Source organism: Notechis scutatus, chromosome 3 (genome assembly GCF_049901735.1).
Source record: "Notechis scutatus isolate UNSWTSFEM ecotype Mainland chromosome 3, rNotScu1.2, whole genome shotgun sequence".
Classification (NCBI taxonomy): Eukaryota; Metazoa; Chordata; class Lepidosauria; order Squamata; family Elapidae; genus Notechis; species Notechis scutatus.
This window is the reverse complement of record NC_142011.1, coordinates 142,237,487-142,260,225: the sequence shown is the minus strand read 5'-3', so window position 1 is coordinate 142,260,225 and position 22,739 is coordinate 142,237,487. Positions and strand designations below refer to the sequence as shown.

The window sequence follows — 22,739 nt, the reverse complement described above, 5'->3', positions numbered from 1 at the left end:
TGCTCACATAAATCTAACACGGAAGCTTTTCCGCACGTATCTCCAAAAGAATGGTGATATGCTGAGTCATTTAAATACTATGAAAAGCATTTTTCAAGAACTTAATGAGAAGGAGTTAATTTTCTCTGAACTACACCAGGTCTACATAATTCTATCTTCATTAGATGAAAGTTTTGATGACTACGTAACTTCCCTTGAAATATTGCCTAAAGAAAGCCTAACTTTAACTGATATCACTGGCAGATTGATTGAAGAGGCCAGAAGAAGGCTTGAAAGAGATCAGTTAAGGAGGGAGCAACCTCAAAAGGAAAATAATGAATCTCCTACTGCATACGCAATTAAAAAGTGTTTTAATTGTGGAGGGAGAGGACATTTGGCAAGATTTTGTAAGAAGCCAAAGCGCCAGAATGCAAGCCAGAATACTGGAAGCCAACAAAGAAGAAATAAGAATTATGAGTTAGCAATGTATAGTAATGGAGTTGTAAAAAATAATTTATGGGTGGTTGACAGTGGTGCGTCCCACTGTATTACAAATGATAACAAAAAATTTGTAAAAATGTCCATGAGTTCACAGCATATCTCATTGGCAAACGGATGGAAAATGAAGGCAAAAGGTGAAGGTATTGCTCATTGTTCTAGTATAAATGAGAACATAAAAATGTTATATGTACCTCAACTTAAATTTAATTTGCTTTCAGTTAGAATGTTGGTTAGATTAGGATACATAGTTACCTTTAAGGGAGATACTTGTTTAATTGAAAAAGAAGGTAAGAAAATTACTGCATCTTTAAGAGGTGACTTATATGTGTTAAATGAAAATGGTTTAGAAGTGGCTAACACGATTTATGATAATAAGAAACCTCATAATGAATGTATTCACTTGTTACACCGACGGCTAGGTCATTTAAATTTTAAAATGATTAAGAGAACTGTTCAACTATCTAAAGGAATAAGTTTGAAATCTTGTAATAAGTATTTGCAATGTTCTGCTTGTAATCAAAACAAAAGCAAAGTTATACCGGCAAATAGAGTTGATGGATTTACTACCAAAGAGCCTTTAGAGGTAGTATTTGCTGATATAATAGGTCCTAAAAAGCCAAGTGTAGGTGGTGCTAGATACATATTAAGCATAATGGACCACTATTCTAGGTATGGTTTCTGTTTTCTAATGAAGAGAAAAACTGAAACGTATACAAATTTCTTTAATTGGTTAAAATTTGCAGAGAGAAAAACTAAAAAGAAATTAGTAACTCTTATAACAGATAATGGTGCGGAATTTACAAATAATAAATTCCAGAATAGATTTAGAATGGCAGGTATTCAACATAAAAAGTCTGCACCATATAGGCCTCAACATAATGCATTTATAGAGAGACGAGGCCAAACACTGCAATCAATGGGAAGAACAATGTTATCTGATTCTGGATTACCTGACAATTTGTGGGGAGAAGCTATAATGTGTGGTAATCACATATTAAACAATGTTGTTAATTCAACAACAGGTGAATTACCATTCACACTGTGGCATGGTAGGAAACCTGATTTGAGTTATATTCACACATTTGGTGCACCAGCATGGGTGCATATCCCTACACAACTCAGGCACAAAGGACAACGTAGAGCTAAAAGATTAATTTTTGTTGGATATCAAGCAAATCATAGATCTTATAGATTCTGGGAACCAGGTACATCTAGAGTATACTGCAGTGCTAGTGCACAATTCCTAGAACATATAGGATGGAATAGATTAGAGCAGGATTCAGATAATGATGTTATTATAGAACCTTTCAAGAGGCAGAAAGAAAAGACTAGTTATAAGAAAAGTCCAATTAAAGAAGAAATCCATGAAGAGCAAATAGAATCAGATCAAGAGGAAATAATTGATCAAGAAGAGATAGATAGTCAAGAACAGGAAATAAAGGAAAGTCCACCTGTAAGTCCTGTTATACCTAGACGCACAACGCGTATAACTAAACCACCTGAAAGATATCAGGCAAGTATTGTTTGCCAAGTAAATAAAGTTCCAACTAGCATAGATGAACTTAAGATGTATCCTGCTAAGGATCAGGAGAATTGGAAAAAAGCAATGGAAAAAGAGTTAAATTCATTAAAGGAAATGAAAGTTTATGAAGAAACCAAATTACCTCCAGGAGAAAAATCCATTGGGTGCAAATGGATATTCAAAGTAAAGACTGGAAATAATGGGAAAGTAACTTATAAAGCTAGATTAGTAGCACAAGGATTTAACCAAAATGTATTTGATTATGATGAGGTATTTGCACCAAATCTTAAGGCTACAACTTTAAGACCAGCTTTAGTATGGGCAGCTAAGAATAATTATATAGTTAACCATTTAGACGTAGAAACTGCATATCTGCATGCACCATTGCAGCATACAATATATATGAAAAAACCGGTTGGTATAAATGATAATAAAGTAAATAGCAATGATTGTTGGAAACTCAAGAAGAGTTTATATGGATTGAAACAATCTGGCTATGAATGGAACCAATATATTGTGAAAGAATTAAACAATATAGGGTTTAAATCTGGTTTAGCAGATCCATGTATGTTTAAAAGAGAAAATAATGGAACGGTGTCATTGTTATTATTATTTACAGATGATATTGCTTTGATTACTAAGACCAATAATGAAGCTACTGAGATTATTTCATTATTAGCCAAAAGGATAAAATTAAAGCATTTAGGTGAAATTAAAAAGTATCTAGGATTGACAATTAAAAAAACCACAAAAGGATTTAAGATATCTCAAGAGGATAAAATTTGCCAATTAATTAAATTGTATAAAATGGAACTTTGTAAGCCTGCAAAGACTCCAATGAGTCAGGAAATTTGCAAAATTGATGCTCAAAGTCCCAAATTTGATAAGACCATATATCAATCTTTGATTGGTAGCTTATCATATATAAGCAATTGGTCAAGGCCAGATATAGCTTATAGTGTTAATCAGCTGGCACGATTTAATACTGATCCACATCAATGTCATTGGCAAGCATTAAAGAGAATTTTAAGATATCTTAAAGGAACAATGCACCATGCATTGTATCTAGAGCCAAAAGGTGATTTGAATCTTAGTGCCTATGCAGATGCAAGTTTTGCAACTGACATAAATACTAGAAAATCAACATCTGGGATGGTTATATTATTTGGTAAGACACTAATAGGGTGGAGGTCAATCAGGCAACAGCATATTAGCTTGTCAACGATGGAAGCAGAATTTTCATGTCTGTCATTACTATGCACTGACTTAATTCTGTACAAACAGTTATTATTTGACATGGGTATAACTGTTAAAGATTCTATTATTGTGTACGAGGACAACCAGGCAGCCATACAGTTAGCTACTAATATTGCTGTAAAGACTAGATCAAAGCATACTGATTTAAGATACTTAAATGTTAGAGAATCTGTTAAAAATGGTCTAATTAAACTTGAGTACTGCATGACGGAAGAAAATATTGCAGACTAGTTTACAAAAGCTCAGGGTGTTGTAAAATTTAAAGAGAGTTGTGACAATTATGATTTAAAGGTGTAAATGGTTATATTATTGTAATATTATTATTATTACCCCAAAGGGGAGAATGTTAGGGATAACATTGTTTACCCTAACTGGTTTGGGTAAAAATAATAAATATGGTATCATGGTTTGTTAGTTAAAGTGTGTGTAACTTTAACTGCAAGAATGTAATTAAGGGTGTGGTTGTAAAAGCACTATATAAGAAGCGAGACGATTGCAGCTCGCTCTCTCTGGCTTACTGATCCCTAATTACTGGAAGGATTGATGACTGTGTTCTTGCCGGAACGGGGAGAGAAGAAGGAGTGTTGATTTTTCTCAACGGAGAGAATATAAAGATTGGACTGATTTATTGTAAGTGAACTGACATTGGCTATTCAACACGGACTTTGCAAATAGAGTATCCCCGATAAGACTTGACTGAAATTGATATATGACTAATGGACCGTTACATTTGACTATGCTATAATTCTTAAATGGAATAAACTATATTTTTGATAGCACAAGTGTATCTGTATTTTTACTGCGTGTTAACTAGAAAACTTATCTCACACATTTACCTGTCTTCCCATCTGACTTCGCTGTACGTTCTGTTTAGTTTGTTTTCCTTAACACCCGTTGGGGAATCCAGGCTTAACACTATGTATTCTCCAAATTTATTTATTTATTTTAGCAATTTATAATACTGCCCAATTATATAATAACCCTGGGCAATATAGAGTAAAAATAAACAATTAAAACAAACAGCAACAATCCCGTCCCAGTCCAGAAAGAAAAACAACCATTAAAGGGTTTAAATTAAACTCATCTCATTGTTTCTGTGGTTCTTCTTCTTTTTAGAATCTTTATATCACAATTACAGGCTTCATTTGCATTCATCCAAATGTTTAGAAATTACCAGAAAAAAGTATTCCCCCAAAAACAATTTTAAAAATAAAACCCGAGTTTGAAATATTACAAATAATTGCCTTGATACAATGGCTCTGTTTAAACATACCTTATTGCTAATTGAAACCTAGGTTTCTGAATTAAATTTCTTTTTTTAAAAAAAGCTGTTTCTTCATATAATGTTTCTATCAATTAGGGTGTTCATTCATTGGGTGAAAACTAGTCAGAAACAGCTAACATTTTTTTTTTTTTTTTGCAAAGCTGGTAGACAATAAATGTTGATCCTTCATATATTTCAAGTCCCAGAAACTTTAGAAACTCACTGTCATAAATCAAGGAATAATATTACCACTCTATATCCCAGAATCAACATCCTAAAATGCTAGAAGATGGTGTGAAATTTTGCCCAAGTTATGCTTTTGGGATACAGTAGATATTCTATCCCAAAGGTGCTTTTTCAAGAGGCAAGTGGACTTGTTTTTCTTCGAAGACGTTTCACTTGTCCTTCCCAGAAGCTTGCAATAATAAACAATCTACTTTTGCTAATCTGGACTTTTATGTAAACTCCAGTGTTCACTTGATTATAGGTTACTATTTTTGCCAATCAATTCAGACATAGATGGACGATACTGTTATATTTAAAGGAGACTATTTGTAGCTCAGGGTTGAAACGATGGGGTCTATTGGTGCTCCCTGACCTTGGTTGTTTCTGCTTTGCACTGGTGATGTTACCTGCTAATGAAACGTCTGCAGAAAACAACCAAGCTCAGAGAGCACCAGGGACTGCTTAAGTGTTATATATTATTCTTTTGCTACTTTGGTTGGCTACACTCCTGGATTCTCTCTAAGAAACACAAATATGTAGTATGTCTGCATGTATGTTTGTAGGTATTTGATTTAATGATCACTGCCCAGAGTCATTTGTTTGAGATAGACAGCTTTAGAAATTGAATGAATGAATAAATAAATAAATAAAGGAATGCAGCAAGTTTCAGGTGTCATGGTTGCCTTTAATTTATGCATGTTATTTAAAATGTTCCCTTTACATTCCCTTTGTCACCCAAGCAAGCCAGAAAATCAGGTGTTGGAAACTGCCTCAAATGGCTGGAAAATGAGGGCTGCAGCCAAACTTTGTAACCTTGCAGGAGTGAGTCACAATTCAAATGGAACAGCTGTTCCTTGCTGGAAGGTAAACTGTTTCGGTCCTTCCTTCCCTCCCTTTCTCCCTCCCTCTCCTTGTATGTTTTCAAAGGAAAATTGCAAATGATTAGATCAGATATATGGATTTCCTTGTTGAAAAAACCTTTTTGTTTAGATTTAAAAAAACACAAGGAGTTTAGCAGGTTTTTAACATGTATATTTTTTGCAAATGCAAAGATGTGCTTTATAACAAAATTTAGTTAGGTTTAGAAGTACCTCTGCCCCATGGATCATGTTGGCAAGGCAGAGTTTTTCCAGCACTTTACCCACATTGGCCAAGCAAAGTGATATTGTAGGTAGAAGAAAGGCAGCTCTGCCACTATTTAAATGAGACAAGCTTGAGATACGATGCATCTCGTATCTCCTTTTCCTACTCAACTGACACTAGCTTTGAGGGAATGCTGTAAATGCAAGAGAGATTGTGGTATAATTCCTCAGACTGGCGTTTTTGCCCCCCAGTCACTATTCGATTATCTTCCAAATTGCTGTGTTTCAGAGAGATAAAGATTTTTTATGGCTTGCTGACTTGAAACAACTAGAAGAGCCAGAAAAAGAAGAAGCTAACTGGCCATGCATAGTAATTCTATTGGTAAATGCAAAATCTTTGTTTGTGTGACATTTCTAAAATTACTGCAGAAGATGAATCTAAAATATGAAATGTCACATTTGGCATGCAAAACTATCACAATATATTTCAGTATAAAATTCATAGAAGCGTTTAATTTAGAATGTGTTTAATAACTGGGTCTGACTGCATCAGTAATCCTGCCTTGAGGTTTTAGAAACATTGCCTGATTTATTCATTCACATGATGTTAATTGTATGTCTTTGTATGTGTGTGTGTGTGTATCAAAAATATTAAGGTTAATTCTTTACTGTTAATTAAGAATTTTCTAATTTAACTTAAATAATTGCCATTGAGATTAGTTTCTTAAGTATAGATTGTGTTGACAAAAACAAAAAAGGCCTAATTCCTTCAAGTGATTTTTTTAACACTGCTGAATGCTCTCTATCTATATGGAAATATGCTGTTTCTCTTATTATAAATTGAAGCCAGGAGTTTTAAAAAGAGATTATTGGTCACTATATTCCTTAACGCATGCCAGGATTAAAAGCTTTGTATTCTGTGGACACTGTCATAACAATACATCCCAAGAGAAATAAATATTTCCATTGCATATAGTGTATACATCTCATAATATTATCATATATCTTGATAACATATGACTAAAGTAAGATTACTTATATGGCTAAAAGTCTTCAATATATCAAATAAAATATTTGAGATCTTGAAGAAGTTGTAGGACGGTGCAACAGTGAGCACATTGCCACTCCAAAGTATTTTGTCGAAGGCATGCTTTTTTCATGTGTTATCAGATTTCATGTTAAACAATTAGGATCAAGTACTTTATTTTGAAATTGATGTGTAAAGAAATACTTTTTGCACCATGATGTAATAAGGTGAAAGCTTACTAAATACTTTACAATACTAGAATCTTAATCTCTCTAAAAATACAAGCAATTTAATGGATCCGTGGAAAAAATCAAGAGGTTAAGTGTTTGCTTCTTGATTTCAGTACAAGTTAGGCAATGTTGATGGCACTATCCAGTGATGCCAGGGGGAGAAAAGTGAGTCAATTCTTAATGTTTGAGAATAATTAGACCTGTAGTTCAGCATAAAGGATATGTGTTTGGGGGGTGGGACTTGTTCAGGAGGTTGGTGTAACCAATCCATTCTCTTTGTGGGAAACAGACTGCAGGTAGCCCTTGACTTAGGACTATAAATGAGTCCAAAAGTTCTGTGGCTAAGGGAGTTTTGCCCCATTTGCCCCATTTGATGACTTTTCTTGCCATTGTTGTTCAGCAAATCACCGCAGTTGTTATGTGACTACCATGATTGTTAAATGAATCTGGCTTCCTCATTGACAGTGCTTGTCAGAAGGCCGCAAAAGGTCATCACACGACCCCGGGACATTACAACCATCATAAATATATGAACCAGTTGCCAAGCATCTGATCACGTGACCAATGGGGGGACGCAGCAACAGTAGTTGTGAAAAATAGTTATAAATAATTTTTTTTAGTACTGTTGTAACTTTATTTATATATTTTATTTACTTATTTTGTCAAAAGCTTACAATAAAATAGAAATAAGAATAATCATAAGTTTAAATATAAGAAATAGGAACTAATAATTGGGGACAATAGGACAGGGACGGTGCTTATGCTTTGAATGGTACAAAAGAAATGCTTGTAAGTCAAGGACTACCTTTAAAATATTTCTTAGTGTTGCCAACCCTTTTTAAAGGGGCGAGGTGGAGGCAATCGTCTCCAAAGTCCCCTTGCAGGGGATGAAAACAGAAACATATTTAACTATTTGAAACAACTGAATGCATCAATGTGTTTCATTCAAGTAGAAAAAACATATGTATTGAAATATATTGCCAAGAGTTATTTCAGAATTTTAGGTTTTTCTATTCCTGATAACTGGACTATTGGCTTCAAATCAGGGCTAGACTAGACTAGACTAGATTAGAAGAGTTGGGAGGAACTTTGGAGGCCTTCTAGTGCAACTCTCTGCTCAGGGACGAAGCCCTATACCCGTGATGGCGAACCTATGGCATGCGTGCCAGAAGTGGCACACAGAGCCATCTCTGCCGGCACACGAGTCGTCGCCCTAGCTCAGTTCCACTGCACATGTGTGCGTGCCTCTCACCAGCCAGCTGATTGTTGGGTTTTTGCCATGCATGTGTGGGGGGGCAGGGCACTTGCAGGAGATGTACGCGCATGCGCAGGGGACATGGAATCGTGGGGGGATCATGCGTGCATGCTCAGGAGCGGGGAGCATGGGGAGGTCATGCATGCCTTGCATTATGTGTGCATGCGTGCACTTTCGGCACACGATGACAAAAAGATTAGCCATCAAGTTGTTCCACTGGGAGAGAGAGAGAAAGAGAGGAGAAATATTATATTGACCTAGATAATACTGAGGAGAAAATGGGATGAGGGGTACTTTCAGAATAAGCTTTTATCCCAACTGATTTCAAGACTGTTTTAAAAAGTACTGATAATGAATGTTGCTCTCTCTCTCTCACTCTTGTCCTTTAGGTTAACCGCACTAAAAAATCTCAATTTACTGATATCCATCTAAAATGCTTAAGGGGTATCAAAGACAAAGTGCCACAAGGTAGTTACAGTCTCAAGGTTTCCATTTGTAAACAACTTAATGGAAAATTTCTTGCATGCTCCAAAGTGGATGGACAACAATTGACTGGAAAGTCACTGCCTGTGAGACATAATGGGAACTTCTATGACGTGGAGATCTCTTTTGGACAAAGCATATACACAGTAAGTGAAGTTTTTTTTAATACGTTTTGTGGTTGGAAAAAATAGTATTTTGTATTGAGCTACGTTACTTTCCACAACTGAGTGCCTTCCACAGGTGATGGGCCAGCTCCTTTTTTCCCCCAAGTTGGCTGGATATTCTAAAGAACTGAACACCACAGCTGAATCAGTTTGGGGAAATATTTAATACACTCTTATAATTTATTTAATATTTTTAGGTTAAATCTGGGCACAGGCAGAATTTTCTATCTTGTCTTTTCAATATAGAAATTATTTCAGTCACTTTTTGAGCACAGTTATAGAGCAAATAAGCAAGTAATATATTTATTACAGTATTCCAAAATTACCGGATATATTAAACCCTAGATTATGCAGCGTTGTCAGCCCCATTTAGGTTTTTGCTTGCTTCTTAAAAAGTCTATGCAGCTTGTCATCTCTGTAATATGATTTGGACAAAGTAGATTTAGAATAATAAATGAATAAGTAGCTGCAGATAAATATATGAATGTATATAGATCTTTTTCTATGTTTTAAGCTTCATGGATTGCGAAAAAGAAAAAAACTTGTGAAAAAGAGCAAAGTTTTTAAATCAAAATGCCAAATAGATAAATATTTGGAAAAAGAGAAGTTGCTACTCCCCAGTACATACATACATACATACACATGTGTGTATTTGTGTGTATGTATGTGTATGTGTGTGTGGATAGATAGATTAGATGATAGATGATAGATAGATAGATAGATAGATAGATAGATAGATAGATAGATAATAGATAGATAGATAGATAGATAGATAGATAGATAGATAGATAGATAGATAGATGATAGACATTTCTTCAAATTATTTTATATTCATGCAAAAGTTTTTATGGGCCAAAAGTTTATATTAGTGTATTGCAATATTGAGTCATCCCTCTAAAAAGTAGTCAGGAAGAAGATAAAATAAATGCATATACACGCACAATATTCCTGAAAAAAACAAATGAGCAAGGTAAAGTAAATTTGATTTGATTTAATTTACATATAATTAATTATGATTCATATATCATTATCATTGTTATTCATCTTGTATTTCTTTCCAACCGCATTCAATTTTGCAACTCTGCCCTCTGGAAGAAGAAAAAAAAATCCCAGCAACAATAGAGACATATATGTTGCATGCCTTTAGCAACTGCCTCTCATCCTGGCAATCTGTGTTGTATACTTCTGATCTATTGGATAAATCTTGTCCATTGGATTACTAGAAAGCTCAATAATTGACCACTATGAATTGATGTGCTCGTGGATTTGATGGATTTTGTATGAGACCCTTCCAAAGGTGAATCTGCCCATCCTGTCAAGTATAAAGCACACTTTCACCACATTCTATTGTAATTTTATAATAATCCCAGACTAGGGGAAATGGATTCTTCGCTGATGGTCAAAAAAGTTCCCTGTGATTCATGTGTTGAGTTGCAGGGGGGATCTTCCTGAACACTTTGTCAGATTTCAGAAAAGCAAAAAGAATGAATGCATAAAACATGACTTTTCCAAAACATTTCCATTTTGAAAATATTCAAGATTTGCCATGCATCAAGGAAGTGAAGACTCTTCCAAAGACATATGGATTATAATTCATTTTTTTTGAATTTTGATCACATGACTGTGGAGATGCTGTAATAGACATAAGTTGAGCACTGGTCATAACTTACTTTTTTCATTTCTGTTGTAACTTTGAGCAGTTGCTAAACAAATGGTTGTAAGTTGAGGACCATCTGTGCATCGATAGGCTATTGAAGCCCTTAGAGATCTGAGTTTAATATGCACAAATCTTTATGTGCTGTAGTAACTACACATGACTAAAATGGCTCTTATTCCCAAGTTCTTTTTATTCCTATTATCCACAGGCTGCTGCAGTGCTAGGGTTGGATATTTATCTCACTTAATGCCATGCAAACTGGGTTGCAAATTGAGGAAACAGAACCATCTGCTCTATGTCAATAAAAAACTGAAAAGGTTGATGAAGTATTGAACAATATATTTTTCCTAAAATTAAACACAATGATATTGCATTAAAAATAAATAAAACTTCCCCCAATAAAAATACAGAACATTAATATTATTCAACATAAGCATCAATACGTATGTAATTAATGTGACTAACAGGAACACTATCAGGCAACCTAAATTCTTATATTCAACCTTTTAATAAAAAATGCTCTAGCTGAAGATAATATCTAGTGTGGTCCTCTGAAAAACACACTCAGAAATTTGGCCATTCAGAATATATTGACACTAATCGGAAGAGATTCATCTAGAGATTCAAATCTAGAGGTTCAAATCTAGAGATACTATTACGCTTTGTGTCAACCTGGCAAAGTAGGAAGTTTGCTAGATTTTGCTAGGTGCTGCTTGGCTTTACTTAATGGAAATTCAGGAAGCATAAAACAGCACCTTTTCAAACATGACATTTAATCCGTGCATGTAAATCAAACTGTGGGAATAATGTATGATTCATTATTAAAAGGGCACCATATTTTTATTATATCAAAAATGACACCCAAACGCTGTGAAAAATTTAGTGGCTTCTCTTGAAGTTTCAAGACACTTATCATCCAGTCATTGAGTTGATGCTGGCACCAATTTTAAATTATAGCTATCAAAATAATAAGCACAACATTTTTTGGCCTAGAAAGGAGTTGGAGAAGAGCGTGAACAATTTTACTGTAAAATAGAAATTTATTTTTAATGTAAGGCTTTCCTAAATCCATATCATGCAGTTTCTTGGTAATATTCTGAACGAGATTGGTATGAGAAATATCTCATAATATCATTGTCCTTAATAGTCACACCCTCAATTTTTCCCCTGAAGTCCTTTCTGAAAGCTACATATATCAAAAACTATTTAACATGACCTAAGGTATCAATTCTAAAATATGATGACACCATCATTTCCTAAGCCTCCGTTTTTCTGAGTCAGCATCTGACTAGGAGCTAAGATATTTTTAACAGCAACAAATAAAGTATTATTAGGTAGGCTAAAGGGAAAAAAAACTTTTTTGTTATGGTTGGTCACAAAGTCAGCCAGATGTTTAGACAGGTTTGGCATTTTTGTCCCCTGTCCTTCCCAAAGACTTGGGATAGGGAGATGTTATTGTTTAATAATATGTAAGGTATCAACATAAGATATAAGCTGTTCCAAGTAAAGCTACTTTTTGCAGTGATAATAGTAATAATAAAGTAGATTGATAGTGATGTTGACAGTGTCAGTGATGTTCAAGTGATGTACCAATTGTTTTTGGATTGCACCCACGGCTATTGGAATTCTTCTTCTTCTTCTTCTTCTTCTTCTTCTTCTTCTTCTTCTTCTTCTTCTTCTTCTTCTTCTTCTTCTTCTTCTTCTTCTTCTTCTTCTTCTTCTTCTTCTTCTTCTTCTTCTTCTTCTTCTTCTTCTTCTTCTTCTCCTCCTCCTCCTCCTTCTCCTCCTTCTCCTTCTCCTTCTCCTCCTCCTTCTCCTTCTTCTCCTCCTCCTCCTTGATTTTGTAGGTCTTTGTATTTTGTGATTTCCTCCAGTTCTTTTCTCTGCTATTCTATCTACAGGTGCTGCCATGTGCACTATCCAGATTTTTTTTGCCTTTCTTATTATTACTATAATACTACACCTTAGCACACTTCATAGGTAGGGAATACCTCAGTGCATACTAAGCTCAGCATTTGAAATGCTACAGATGTGCCTGGTAGTAAACAAATACACTTTTCAAAATAAGAAACATTTAAGCCTGCCCTAACCACCTGATACCCCAGTGGAAAAAAAAAAAGATTAAGTAGATGAGATTCTTAAACTAGAATCACCTAAAGCACTGACAGTTTACAAATAAAATGTGATCGCTGCATAAAAACTAAATGGCTGGAATCATCTGTGTCTACACCAGGAAGCAGCAGCCAACTACTGTATAGTAAAATGATGAATTGCAAAAGAGCTGTTAAGAAAGAATTAGGTTGCATTAGCCTGAAGCTGCTAAGGAAATTCTTCAGATTATCACAAGCATCTCTGATTTCTCATTGGGAAGCAGTGAGTAGAAAATATACCTTGGGAGACAAGAGCTACAACTTTATCACAGCTTGCCTCCAAATATATTGTGCATAACTGGTTATATATCCAATGATGTAATTCATGTGGCAAAATGACATCTGGCTCCTGAGTGGAATCTGCCTCCTTTTTCTTTCTATCCTATACCATAAAGTTGGAGGATTCTCAAGAATAGATATGACTGGGACTACAGAGAGAGAGCAAAGGGAAGCCCCATTGTGCAATTAGAAGTGCGTTTATAAAAAAATAAATATATTCCAGATGTTGTTCAAATATTTTTATTTGGGCGTGTTCATTCTGCAGTTCCAACTTCATGAAGGAGAAAAATGCAGCCATCTTCTGACTCACTGCTTTTCTTGAAAAGAGGCCCTGACTTTGATGTAGGCTTATCCCGTGAGAACAGTATTTCCCAATGTTAAGGGATGCAATGGACTAGCTGTATATAAGATGCTGGGTTTATTGACTGGAAGATTGGAAGATTGAGTCCCAAGCACTGTGTGATGGGGTGAGCTCCTGGCAACCTAGCAATTTGAAAGCTTGCAAGTGCAAGAAGATAAATAGGTACCACTTTGGTAGGAAGGTAACAGCGGTCCATGTGCCTTGGCATATAATCATTGGTCAAGCCACATGACCACGGAAGTGTCTTCAGACAATGTTGGTTCCCTTGACTAGGAAATGGAGATGAGCACTGCCCCCTAGAGTCAGACATGACTGATGAGGAGAGACCTCCCCCCCCCCCAAATGGAGGCAACTTTAAGATGTCTGGAGCATGCTGGAGGAATTCTGGGAGTTAAAGTCCAGATATCTTAAAGTTACCAATATTGAGAAACACTGATTTAGGATCATATGGGATTTCAGAGACTGATGGGCAGGAAGACAATATAGAAGTGAGAACACATTGGCTATGTTACCTATCTAAGAACTTTTTGGAAATGCAAAAGCTAGTGGGTAATTAATTTTCAGAATGTATAGGTATTAGTCTAGAAATTGTGTAATAGATTGACTTGTATTGAAATTTGCAAGACCACATTCTTTCCAAGCATCGATAGTTAGAAATGGTTCTTTTTCAAAGATAAGGGATATTTTCCTATTTTTGCTAACAATAATCCAGTCTATTATTGTCAGCCCTGTAGGGTGGACCAGGCAGGAAACATAACCAGGTCAACTAATTGTACTTAAGTATAAGGTTACATTAACAGAATCTTGCAAATCTGAAGATACGTTTCTTCCTCCATCCTCTTTACAACCCATGAAGGTAGAAAGTATCTTCAGCGGATTAAGTTGCCTTTTTTCCTGACCATTTGTTTGGCTGGGTCTCTTCTCCCTGTCTTCCAAGATCGTTCCCACATACTAGTCCATCTATGATACCTATGTTAATTTTGAAAAAATAATTTATGTTGGAGTCACCATTTCTTAATGCATTTAAATGGGCATTAATGCTAAGACTTTGTCGGATCTTTAAGACTTTTAATTTGTTTCACATGTTCTACTTAGAAAAAAATATTGTTTTGATTTTGTCCTCTTTCTTCAGCTTTCTCCTCAGTGAAACCAGGCTTGCAAACGTAATATTCAGCTATAAAAATTCGGAAGAAAGCAAGTAATATAATGAAAATAATTTAGTCAAGGTTAACAATAGTCACACCTTACTGTCCTATTCCTTCCAGGTCATAGAAGGAGAAGAAAATGAATATTGGTAGCAGATGTGTTGAGCCAATTGGCCCCAGATGCACAAAATGTAACAATTATTTTCCTGTATTTAGAAAGACAAGTGATATGTTTTATACTGCCCTTGCCCACTTCCTTTGCACTTCTTACAAAATGATGTCTAATGCTCTTTTAGCACCTGAATCGATGATAGACTAAAACAACAGGGGTCTGGAGGTGCCCATGAGATTTATGGCTATTATGCAATATATCCATTCTTGGATGTTTTTATGAACTCGACTTTTCCTTTCTACTTGCAGCTGTATCCAAGCCAAATCAACCACAATGGTATGGCAGATAAGCAAACAATTTCTATTTGACCAAAATATGTGTAGGAAAGAGGGGTTCTGTGCAGAACCTGATAATGTAGAAGAGTTTTGGGAGAAGATATGCTCAACCTTACCAAATTCCATGGCAGTGTGGAGAATATACCATGCTTTGGGTAAAGGGATGGGGAACTATGGCCCTTTATGACTTGTGGACTTGGCTCAGGAATTTTGGGAGTTGAAATCCACAAGTCATAAAGGGGCCATAGTTCTCTACCTCTGTTTTAGTAGATTAGTACATTATTATTTTTTTAAAAAAATTAAAAACAATTTTATTTACAAAATTAAAAACATACAAATTCAAAAATACAGAAACAATAATATGTGAATAACACATAATTCTTTATATTTGTTATCGAATTTGATAAGTAGCAATAATCAATATTGACTAGTATTATTCACATCTTCATTCATTATCATATCCTAAGTGCTAAATAATTCACAATATACTATATTTATTTTCACGTTGGTTTATAACTATTCTTCAATTACAAATACATTCATATTATTTAACTAGTAAACAAAGAAATATACTAAATGACTAATAATAATAATAATAATAGTAACAGAGAAAAGAAGGTTTAAAATCTTTAATTGTTTTTATACATTTGGTATGAACAGCTGAATATAAATTGTATCTTGGGTTCATTTACATGTTTCCCCTTTTATTATCTACCCACTTATACCATTTATCCCATATCCGGTAGTAATCTGTATCCTCCTTCCCATTGATTTTAAGCATGAGCCTCTCCAATTGGGCACACTCATATGTTTTCTGAATAGCAACATGTATCGGTGGTACATTTGGGTTCTTCCAATATTGTGCTAGTGAAATACGTGCCGCAGTTAATAAATGGATGGTCAGATATTTTACTTTAGAGGGGTAATCCCCTTTGATCATTCCCAACAAAAACAATTCCGGTTTCCATTCCAGCCCACACTCTATGATTTCTTCTATCCATGCTTTTATTTTTAACCAATATTTCTTTACCTCAGGACAAGTCCACCATAAATGAAAATATGTACCAAATTTCCCTTTACATTTCCAACAGCAAGGATTTGCTGTCGGAAATATTTTGGCCAATCTAGAGGGTGCCAGATGCCATCTATACATCATTTTGTATAGATTCTCCTTGTGTGCTACTGATTTGGTTAATGTCAGGTTTTTCTGCCAGATTTCTTCCCAGGCATCCAGATCAATACTATAGCCAAAGTTTTTTTTCCAAAGCTAACATAAAATCAAACTTTTCTCAGGGTTTAAACGTATTTTATCTAAATATGTGTCTTTTACCTCAATTCCATATTCCTTTATGTCTTTATTATATCTCAGTTTTACTTTAAAATATGACCAATTATTGATAACTATCTTTTGTGTTTCTAGTTCCTGTTTCGTTTTAATTCTTCCCTCACTATCTAATATTTGGTGATACTTAAGTTTTTTACTAATGTCCATCGTATTTAAGTGAAACATTGCCTCCATCGTTGAAAACCACCTCGGGATTTTAGTATGATTCCTTCTTATATCAGTCCAAATTTTAATTAAAGACTTTCGGAATACATGTCTAGTAAAGTATAGATTGTTTTTACTATTCAGCTTCCATAGAAATGCATGCCAACCTAACTGTAAGTCATGTCTCTCCAATTGTAAAATCCTATTGTTCCTCAAATCAATCCAATCTTTTATCCACACTAATGCCGCTGCTCTATAATATGTCTCCCAGACAGGCAGTCTGAATCCACCTCTGCTTTTATTATCTTGTAAATAAGTTTTTTTTATCCTTGTTTTTTTCTTTGCCCAGATAAATTTCATCACAATTTTATCTAATTCTTTTTTAAAAAAATTGTCCAGTAATATTGGAATTGTTTGAAACAAATATAGTATTTTAGGTAGAACATTCATTTTGATTGTTGCTATTCTACCTAATAATGAAATTTGCATCTTATTCCAATTTTCCAAGTCCTTTTCAAACTGTTTCAGTAATTTAGTATAGTTATTGTTAGGGATAACATTGTTTACCCTAACTGGTTTGGGTAAAAATAATAAATATGGTATCATGGTTTGTTAGTTAAAGTGTGTGTAACTTTAACAGCAAGAATGTAATTAAGGGTGTGGTTGTAAAAGCACTATATAAGAAGCGAGGCAACTGCAGCTCTCTCTCTCTGGCTTACTGATCCCTAATTACTTGATGGATTGATGACTGCGTTCTTGCTGGAAAGGGGAGAGAAGAAGGAGTGTTGATTTTTCTCAACGGAGAGAAAATAAAGATTGGACTGATTTATTGTAAGTGAACTGATATTGGCTATTCAACACGGACTTTGCAAATAGAGTATCCCCGACAAGACTTGACTGAAATTGATATATGACTAATGGACCGTTATTTTGACTATGCTATAATTCTTAAATGGAATAAACTATATTTTTGATAGCACAAGCGTATCTGTAATTTTACTGCGTGTTAACTAAAAAACTCACACATTTACCTGTCTTCTGACTTCGCTGCACGTTCTGTTTAGTTTGTTTTCCTTAACACCCGTTGGGGAATCCAGGCTTAACAGTTATCTTCTCGCAGATTTAATGTTCTAGCTCTTAACCAAATTCCTAAATATTTAATTTTATTTACAATTTGTAATCCCATCTTTTCTTCCAATTTTTTTGTTTACTATTTGTTAAATTTTTAACTAGCATTTTGTTTTTTTCCTTATTAATTTTTAATCCTGCTAATTTACCGAATTCATCTATTTCATTTAGTAAGGCTGGTCCTGAGTCTATTGGATCTTCTGTAACAAAAACCATATCATCTGCGAAGGCTTGTAATTTATATTGTTGACTTTTAATTTTAATTCCTTTAATTTCTTTATTTGATCTAATTCTGTCCAGCAGTTTCCAAAATTGTTATAAAAAGCAGAGGTGAAAGCAGGCATCCCTGTCTGACTCCCTTCCTTATCTTTAATGATTTGGTAATTTCTCCATTTAATAATACATTGGCCTTTTCTGTGGCATAAATTGCATTTAACATTTTTACAAAATTATCCACAAATTCCATCAGATTAATATGCTTTTTCATAAAGTCCCAGTTTAAATTGTCAAAGGCCTTTTGTGCATCCAGGAAGACCAAGGCCACTTGGCTTCCTGGATGTTTTTCATAATATTCCAATATGTCTATTATTGTTCTTGTGTTATATCTGATCTGCCTCGTGGGAAGAAATCCATTTTGATCCAGGTGAATTTTATTACTAAGTACTTTCTTTAATCTTTCCGCCATTACCACCATAAAAATTTTGTAATCTGAATTTAAAAGGGATATTGGTCTGCAATTCTTTGTTTGATTGGCATCTGCACCCTCTTTCGGGATCAATGTTATGTATGCTTCCTTCCAAGACTCTGGAATTTTGGCTTCCAGTAATACCCCATTGCAAACCTCTAATAGCATTATCTCTAGTATATCACCTATCTCTTTATATAGCTCATTTGGTAGCCCATCTGGACCTGGCATTTTGTTTCTTTTTTGTTTTTGAATTGCTGCCTTTAGTTCGTCTAAAGTTATTTCTTTATTAAGCACCTCTTTTTTATCATCCGATACTGGATAGAGAGTTCCTTCTTTCAAATATTCTTCTATTTTATTTAAATCAACTACTTCTTGTTTGTAAAGGTCTTCGAAATACTCTCTTACGATTTTCTTTTTTTTCTCCTGGTCTATCTCTATTATTCCATTTTTATCCTGTAATTGACATATTGTTCTTTTCTGGTTTTCTTTTCTTAATTTATATGCCAGCCACCTTCTGGATTTATTTGTTCTAAATAATTTTGTTTTGTGTAGAGTAATTTTTTAATTAGTTCCTCTTGATCTAAGATATTCATCTCATGTTTAACTAATGCTAGTTCATTTCTAATTTGCTCATCTCCCTGGGTTTCCATTTGCTTATTTTCCAATTTGTCTATTCTTTTTGTTAGGGCTTTCCGCTTCCCTTCTCTTTCTTTATTTCTATTTGCTATAAAAGCTATCGAAATTCCCCTTAAGTATGCCTTCATTGTATCCCATAGATTCTGCAATGAGGTGTCCTGTTTTTATTAAATTTAAAAAAACTAGTCAATTCTTCCCTAACTTTTTGAATATATTCTTCCTCTTTCAGTAATTGCGAATTAAGTGTCCATCTACCTTTTTTATAGTAACTATTTTTCCAGACTATCTGTATCGGGTTGTGATCTGCCCACATGTTAGCCAGAATTTTTATGTCCTGAATCTCTTTGCATAGCTCAGGCCATATCTATCCTGGAGCATGATTTGTGTGGGCTGGAGTAGAAAGTAAACTGTGATATTCCTGGGTTTCTTTTTCTCCATGCATCCACTAATTCTAGTTCTTCGACCATCTCTATAAATTTCTTAGGCAATGTATTCCGTTTCTTATACTGTCTTTGTTCACAAGCGTAATCTTGTCTATTGTCTGTTATAGCATTATAGTCTCCTATAATACAAATTCTTGGGTTGCCAAATTCTATTAGTTTTTCATATATGATTTTGTAAAATTCACTTTGGTTTTTATTAGGGGCATATATCCCCACTAATAATGTCTTTTTATTTTGCATTATCACCTCTACCATTACTATTTTTCCCAGTTCATCTTTATAAATCAATTCTGAGGCTATATATTCTTTTATATATAATACTACCCCTCTTTTTTTCTCTTCCGCCAATGTTGAATACATTTTCCCCAACTTTTTATTTAATAAGTACCCTTTATCTCTCTTCTTTATATGAACCTCTTGAATACATATTATATCCGCTTTTTGTTTTTCTAACTTAAGAAATATTCTTTTTCTCTTAACTGGATCATTTAACCCATTGATAGTTATGGATATCAAATCCACTCCTTTATCCATTTCCTTTCTTACTTCTATCCCTCAATATTTTTACTTGTCGTTTGACTTCTCGTCCTCACTCCTTTTTCTTCTTTTCCCAATGTCTCCTCATCTCCTTCCCTCTCCTTCTCCTTATCCCCCCCACCCTGCTTCTAGGTTGTAACTCTTCTTGACTCGAAATTTCATGGTCATCTCTGCTGCTCAGTTCTTCCTCTATTTCTCCTATTTGGTCAAAAAATTCTTGAGCTTTGGTTAGGTTATTTATTCTCACCCTTTTCTCCTTCCATATTACTAGTATACCCTCTGGAGTATTCCATCTAAAAGATATTTTTTTTTTAAATTTAAGTAATTCGTGAGAAATTGATAGACTTTCCTTTGTTCGTGAGTTCTCCTCGGCACCTGTTTTAGAACAATCACGTCTCTATCTTTAGATTTTATTCCTTCATCTCTCATAACTCTATAAATTATCTCCTTCACTCGACTCCTTGCAAATCTAATATGCACTTCTCGGGGGAGTCTATGCCATCTCACGTAGCTCGTATACACTCTGTATACGTCGTCCAGCTCATTCATACATTACTTTCCAATACAGCAATGAAGAATAAAACATTGGTGATATGCTGTGCATATGTCACTCTTTCAGCTCCATTATTATGGGAGATATATACCGTATAGCTGTCACTGTTTTCTTGGTTTTGGTGTTCCACATGTAATGGTTCCCTTACATTTTTTTGCTCTTCAACAACCTTTCTTTACAGTTTTAACTTTAAATGCAAATAGTTTTCAGTGTTATGATAACTAAAATGATAGCTACAATGTCTTATTCATTAGTTTGTATTTTACTAAAGCAGAAAATGGTATCATAGGATGCTTGGTCTGCCTAAAAATCTTTACTTGAATGGCTAAAACATTACTTTTTTGTTATTTGTGGGAGGGAAAACTAGCCATAAATCCAGTAATATTGGAATTTGATTGCACTCTTATGCTGTATTGATTTGGGATTTGATAGATGCTGATCTAATTGAACAGCAGATGTTCAAAATCGTATCTTTATGTGTACTGGGGCTTTGTCATTTTGGGATTGTAAAAGTAATAGGCTCTGTGCAGTATTCTCCAAAGTTCAACTCTAGGGGAAAAAAAACAAAGAAGAAAGTAAAGATTTATCTCTCATTTTAAAAACAGTGATAAACCCAAGAGCAAGTTGAACTTTTTTGGTAGCATGTTTTAGAGAAAAATCCCTAAACTGAACCTGCTAATTTGAAACATTCAAACACATCTCATTCACTCTCTTGAGTATTGATGCTGAAATGCAGTGCCATATGGGGAAGTAAAATATATGAACAACAAAACTAATATACTGCAGTTGATTTCTGAAAAAGTATCAAGAGAGGTTTTTAGCTCATTGTGTTTTAATTCAAGTAAATAGGGCACTATAGAGTGCAAGAAAACAGGACAAAATTGTTTCTCTTTAATCTCAGTTGCTGTAGAACTTGCAAAAAATTTTTAAAACATGAATAAACTTATCAGAAAATTGGTTTGGTGTAGTGATTAAGGCACTAGCCTAGAAACTAGCAAGCCATGAATTCTAATCCATCTGGGTGGCCTTGGGCCAGTTACTTTCTCTTAGCCTTAGGAAGCAGGAACTGGTAAACCACTTCTGAAAAAAAAGCAGGCACCAGGAGTCAATATTGACTTGAAGGCACAAAAACAAAACAAAAAAACTTAATCATAAAGCAGCCATTTGATTTAATCCAAATGGTTTATCTACTTCTAAAAAAAGAAGAAAGAAAACCAGTGTTTGGATTCATGCTTGGCTTGATATGATAATGCAGTATCCGCCTACTGCATTGTCAACGAACATTTGTCTGGAACAGTTTCATTGCTTGGCCCTGGTGGAAGAGGGTATATAATATGAATCGCTACAAGCATATCATATCCTATCAGACTTCTTTCTGGCAAATTTGACTGGAACATTTGCTGTAGAAAAGCTAAGAAGCCACTACAAAAAGATCCAGCAACCTGCCACCCAATACAAATTCTAGTTATACAGTCATCAGTGTTCAATGTCCTGCACTTCTTTCATCCAATCACTCTTTGTAAAGAGCTAAAAGTTGCACAGTTTTGGTTGAGTCAATTTCCCTCTGTTCCTTATTTTGTTAAAGACAGATCTGGTGTCAGATAGCAATAGCAATAGCACTTATATACCACTTCCCAATGCTTTACAGCCCTCTCTAAGCGGTTTACAGAGTCAGCCTATTGCCCCCAACAATCTGGATCCTCATTTTACTGACCTCGGCAGATGGAAGGCTGAGTCAATCTTGAGCCAGTGACACCTGGACTGCCAAACTGCTGGCAACCGGTGATCAGCAAAAGTAGCCTGCAGTACTGCATTCTAACCACTGGACCACCACAGCTCTTGATTATTCACATTCAACTGTATGAGACCAAGCTGTGATGTCTCCCTACTTGACTTATGAAGAAGCTCCAGTGATTCTGACCTGCCAGTGATTGCTCAGATCACGTCTTTTTATGGAGTCCTTGGTGCTTTCTGAGCTTGGTCATGTCCAAGTTCCAACTAACAAACTCCAAACCAATAAACTCCGAGACAAGTATTTCCTCCAAGTTCCATTTTATTAGAGTTGTCACATTGGCACATCTGGGAAAACCTGAATCTGAGAGTTCTGGATTTTCCCTCCCCAAAAGAAATTCAAAGATCCATCCCCTGCGCCCATCAGTCCATCACATGGCCCAATCAAAACGTCGTCTCAACTAGAGACATTCCTCCATACACTCCTCTCCAGGTTCAGGGTGACA

At 34.9% G+C, this 22,739-nt stretch overlaps 1 protein-coding gene across 1 annotated transcript in view; it reads left to right on the top strand.

Annotated features, from left to right (window-relative positions):
• LOC113418034 (uncharacterized) overlaps positions 1 to 22,739 on the top strand; it is a 195,351-nt gene that overhangs the window by 45,720 nt on the left and 126,892 nt on the right. The window contains exons 7-8 of the mRNA XM_087960075.1: positions 5,489 to 5,612; positions 8,732 to 8,971. Coding sequence (XP_087816201.1) covers positions 5,489 to 5,612; positions 8,732 to 8,971 — 364 coding nt within the window. The remainder of the gene's footprint in view (positions 1 to 5,488; positions 5,613 to 8,731; positions 8,972 to 22,739) is intronic.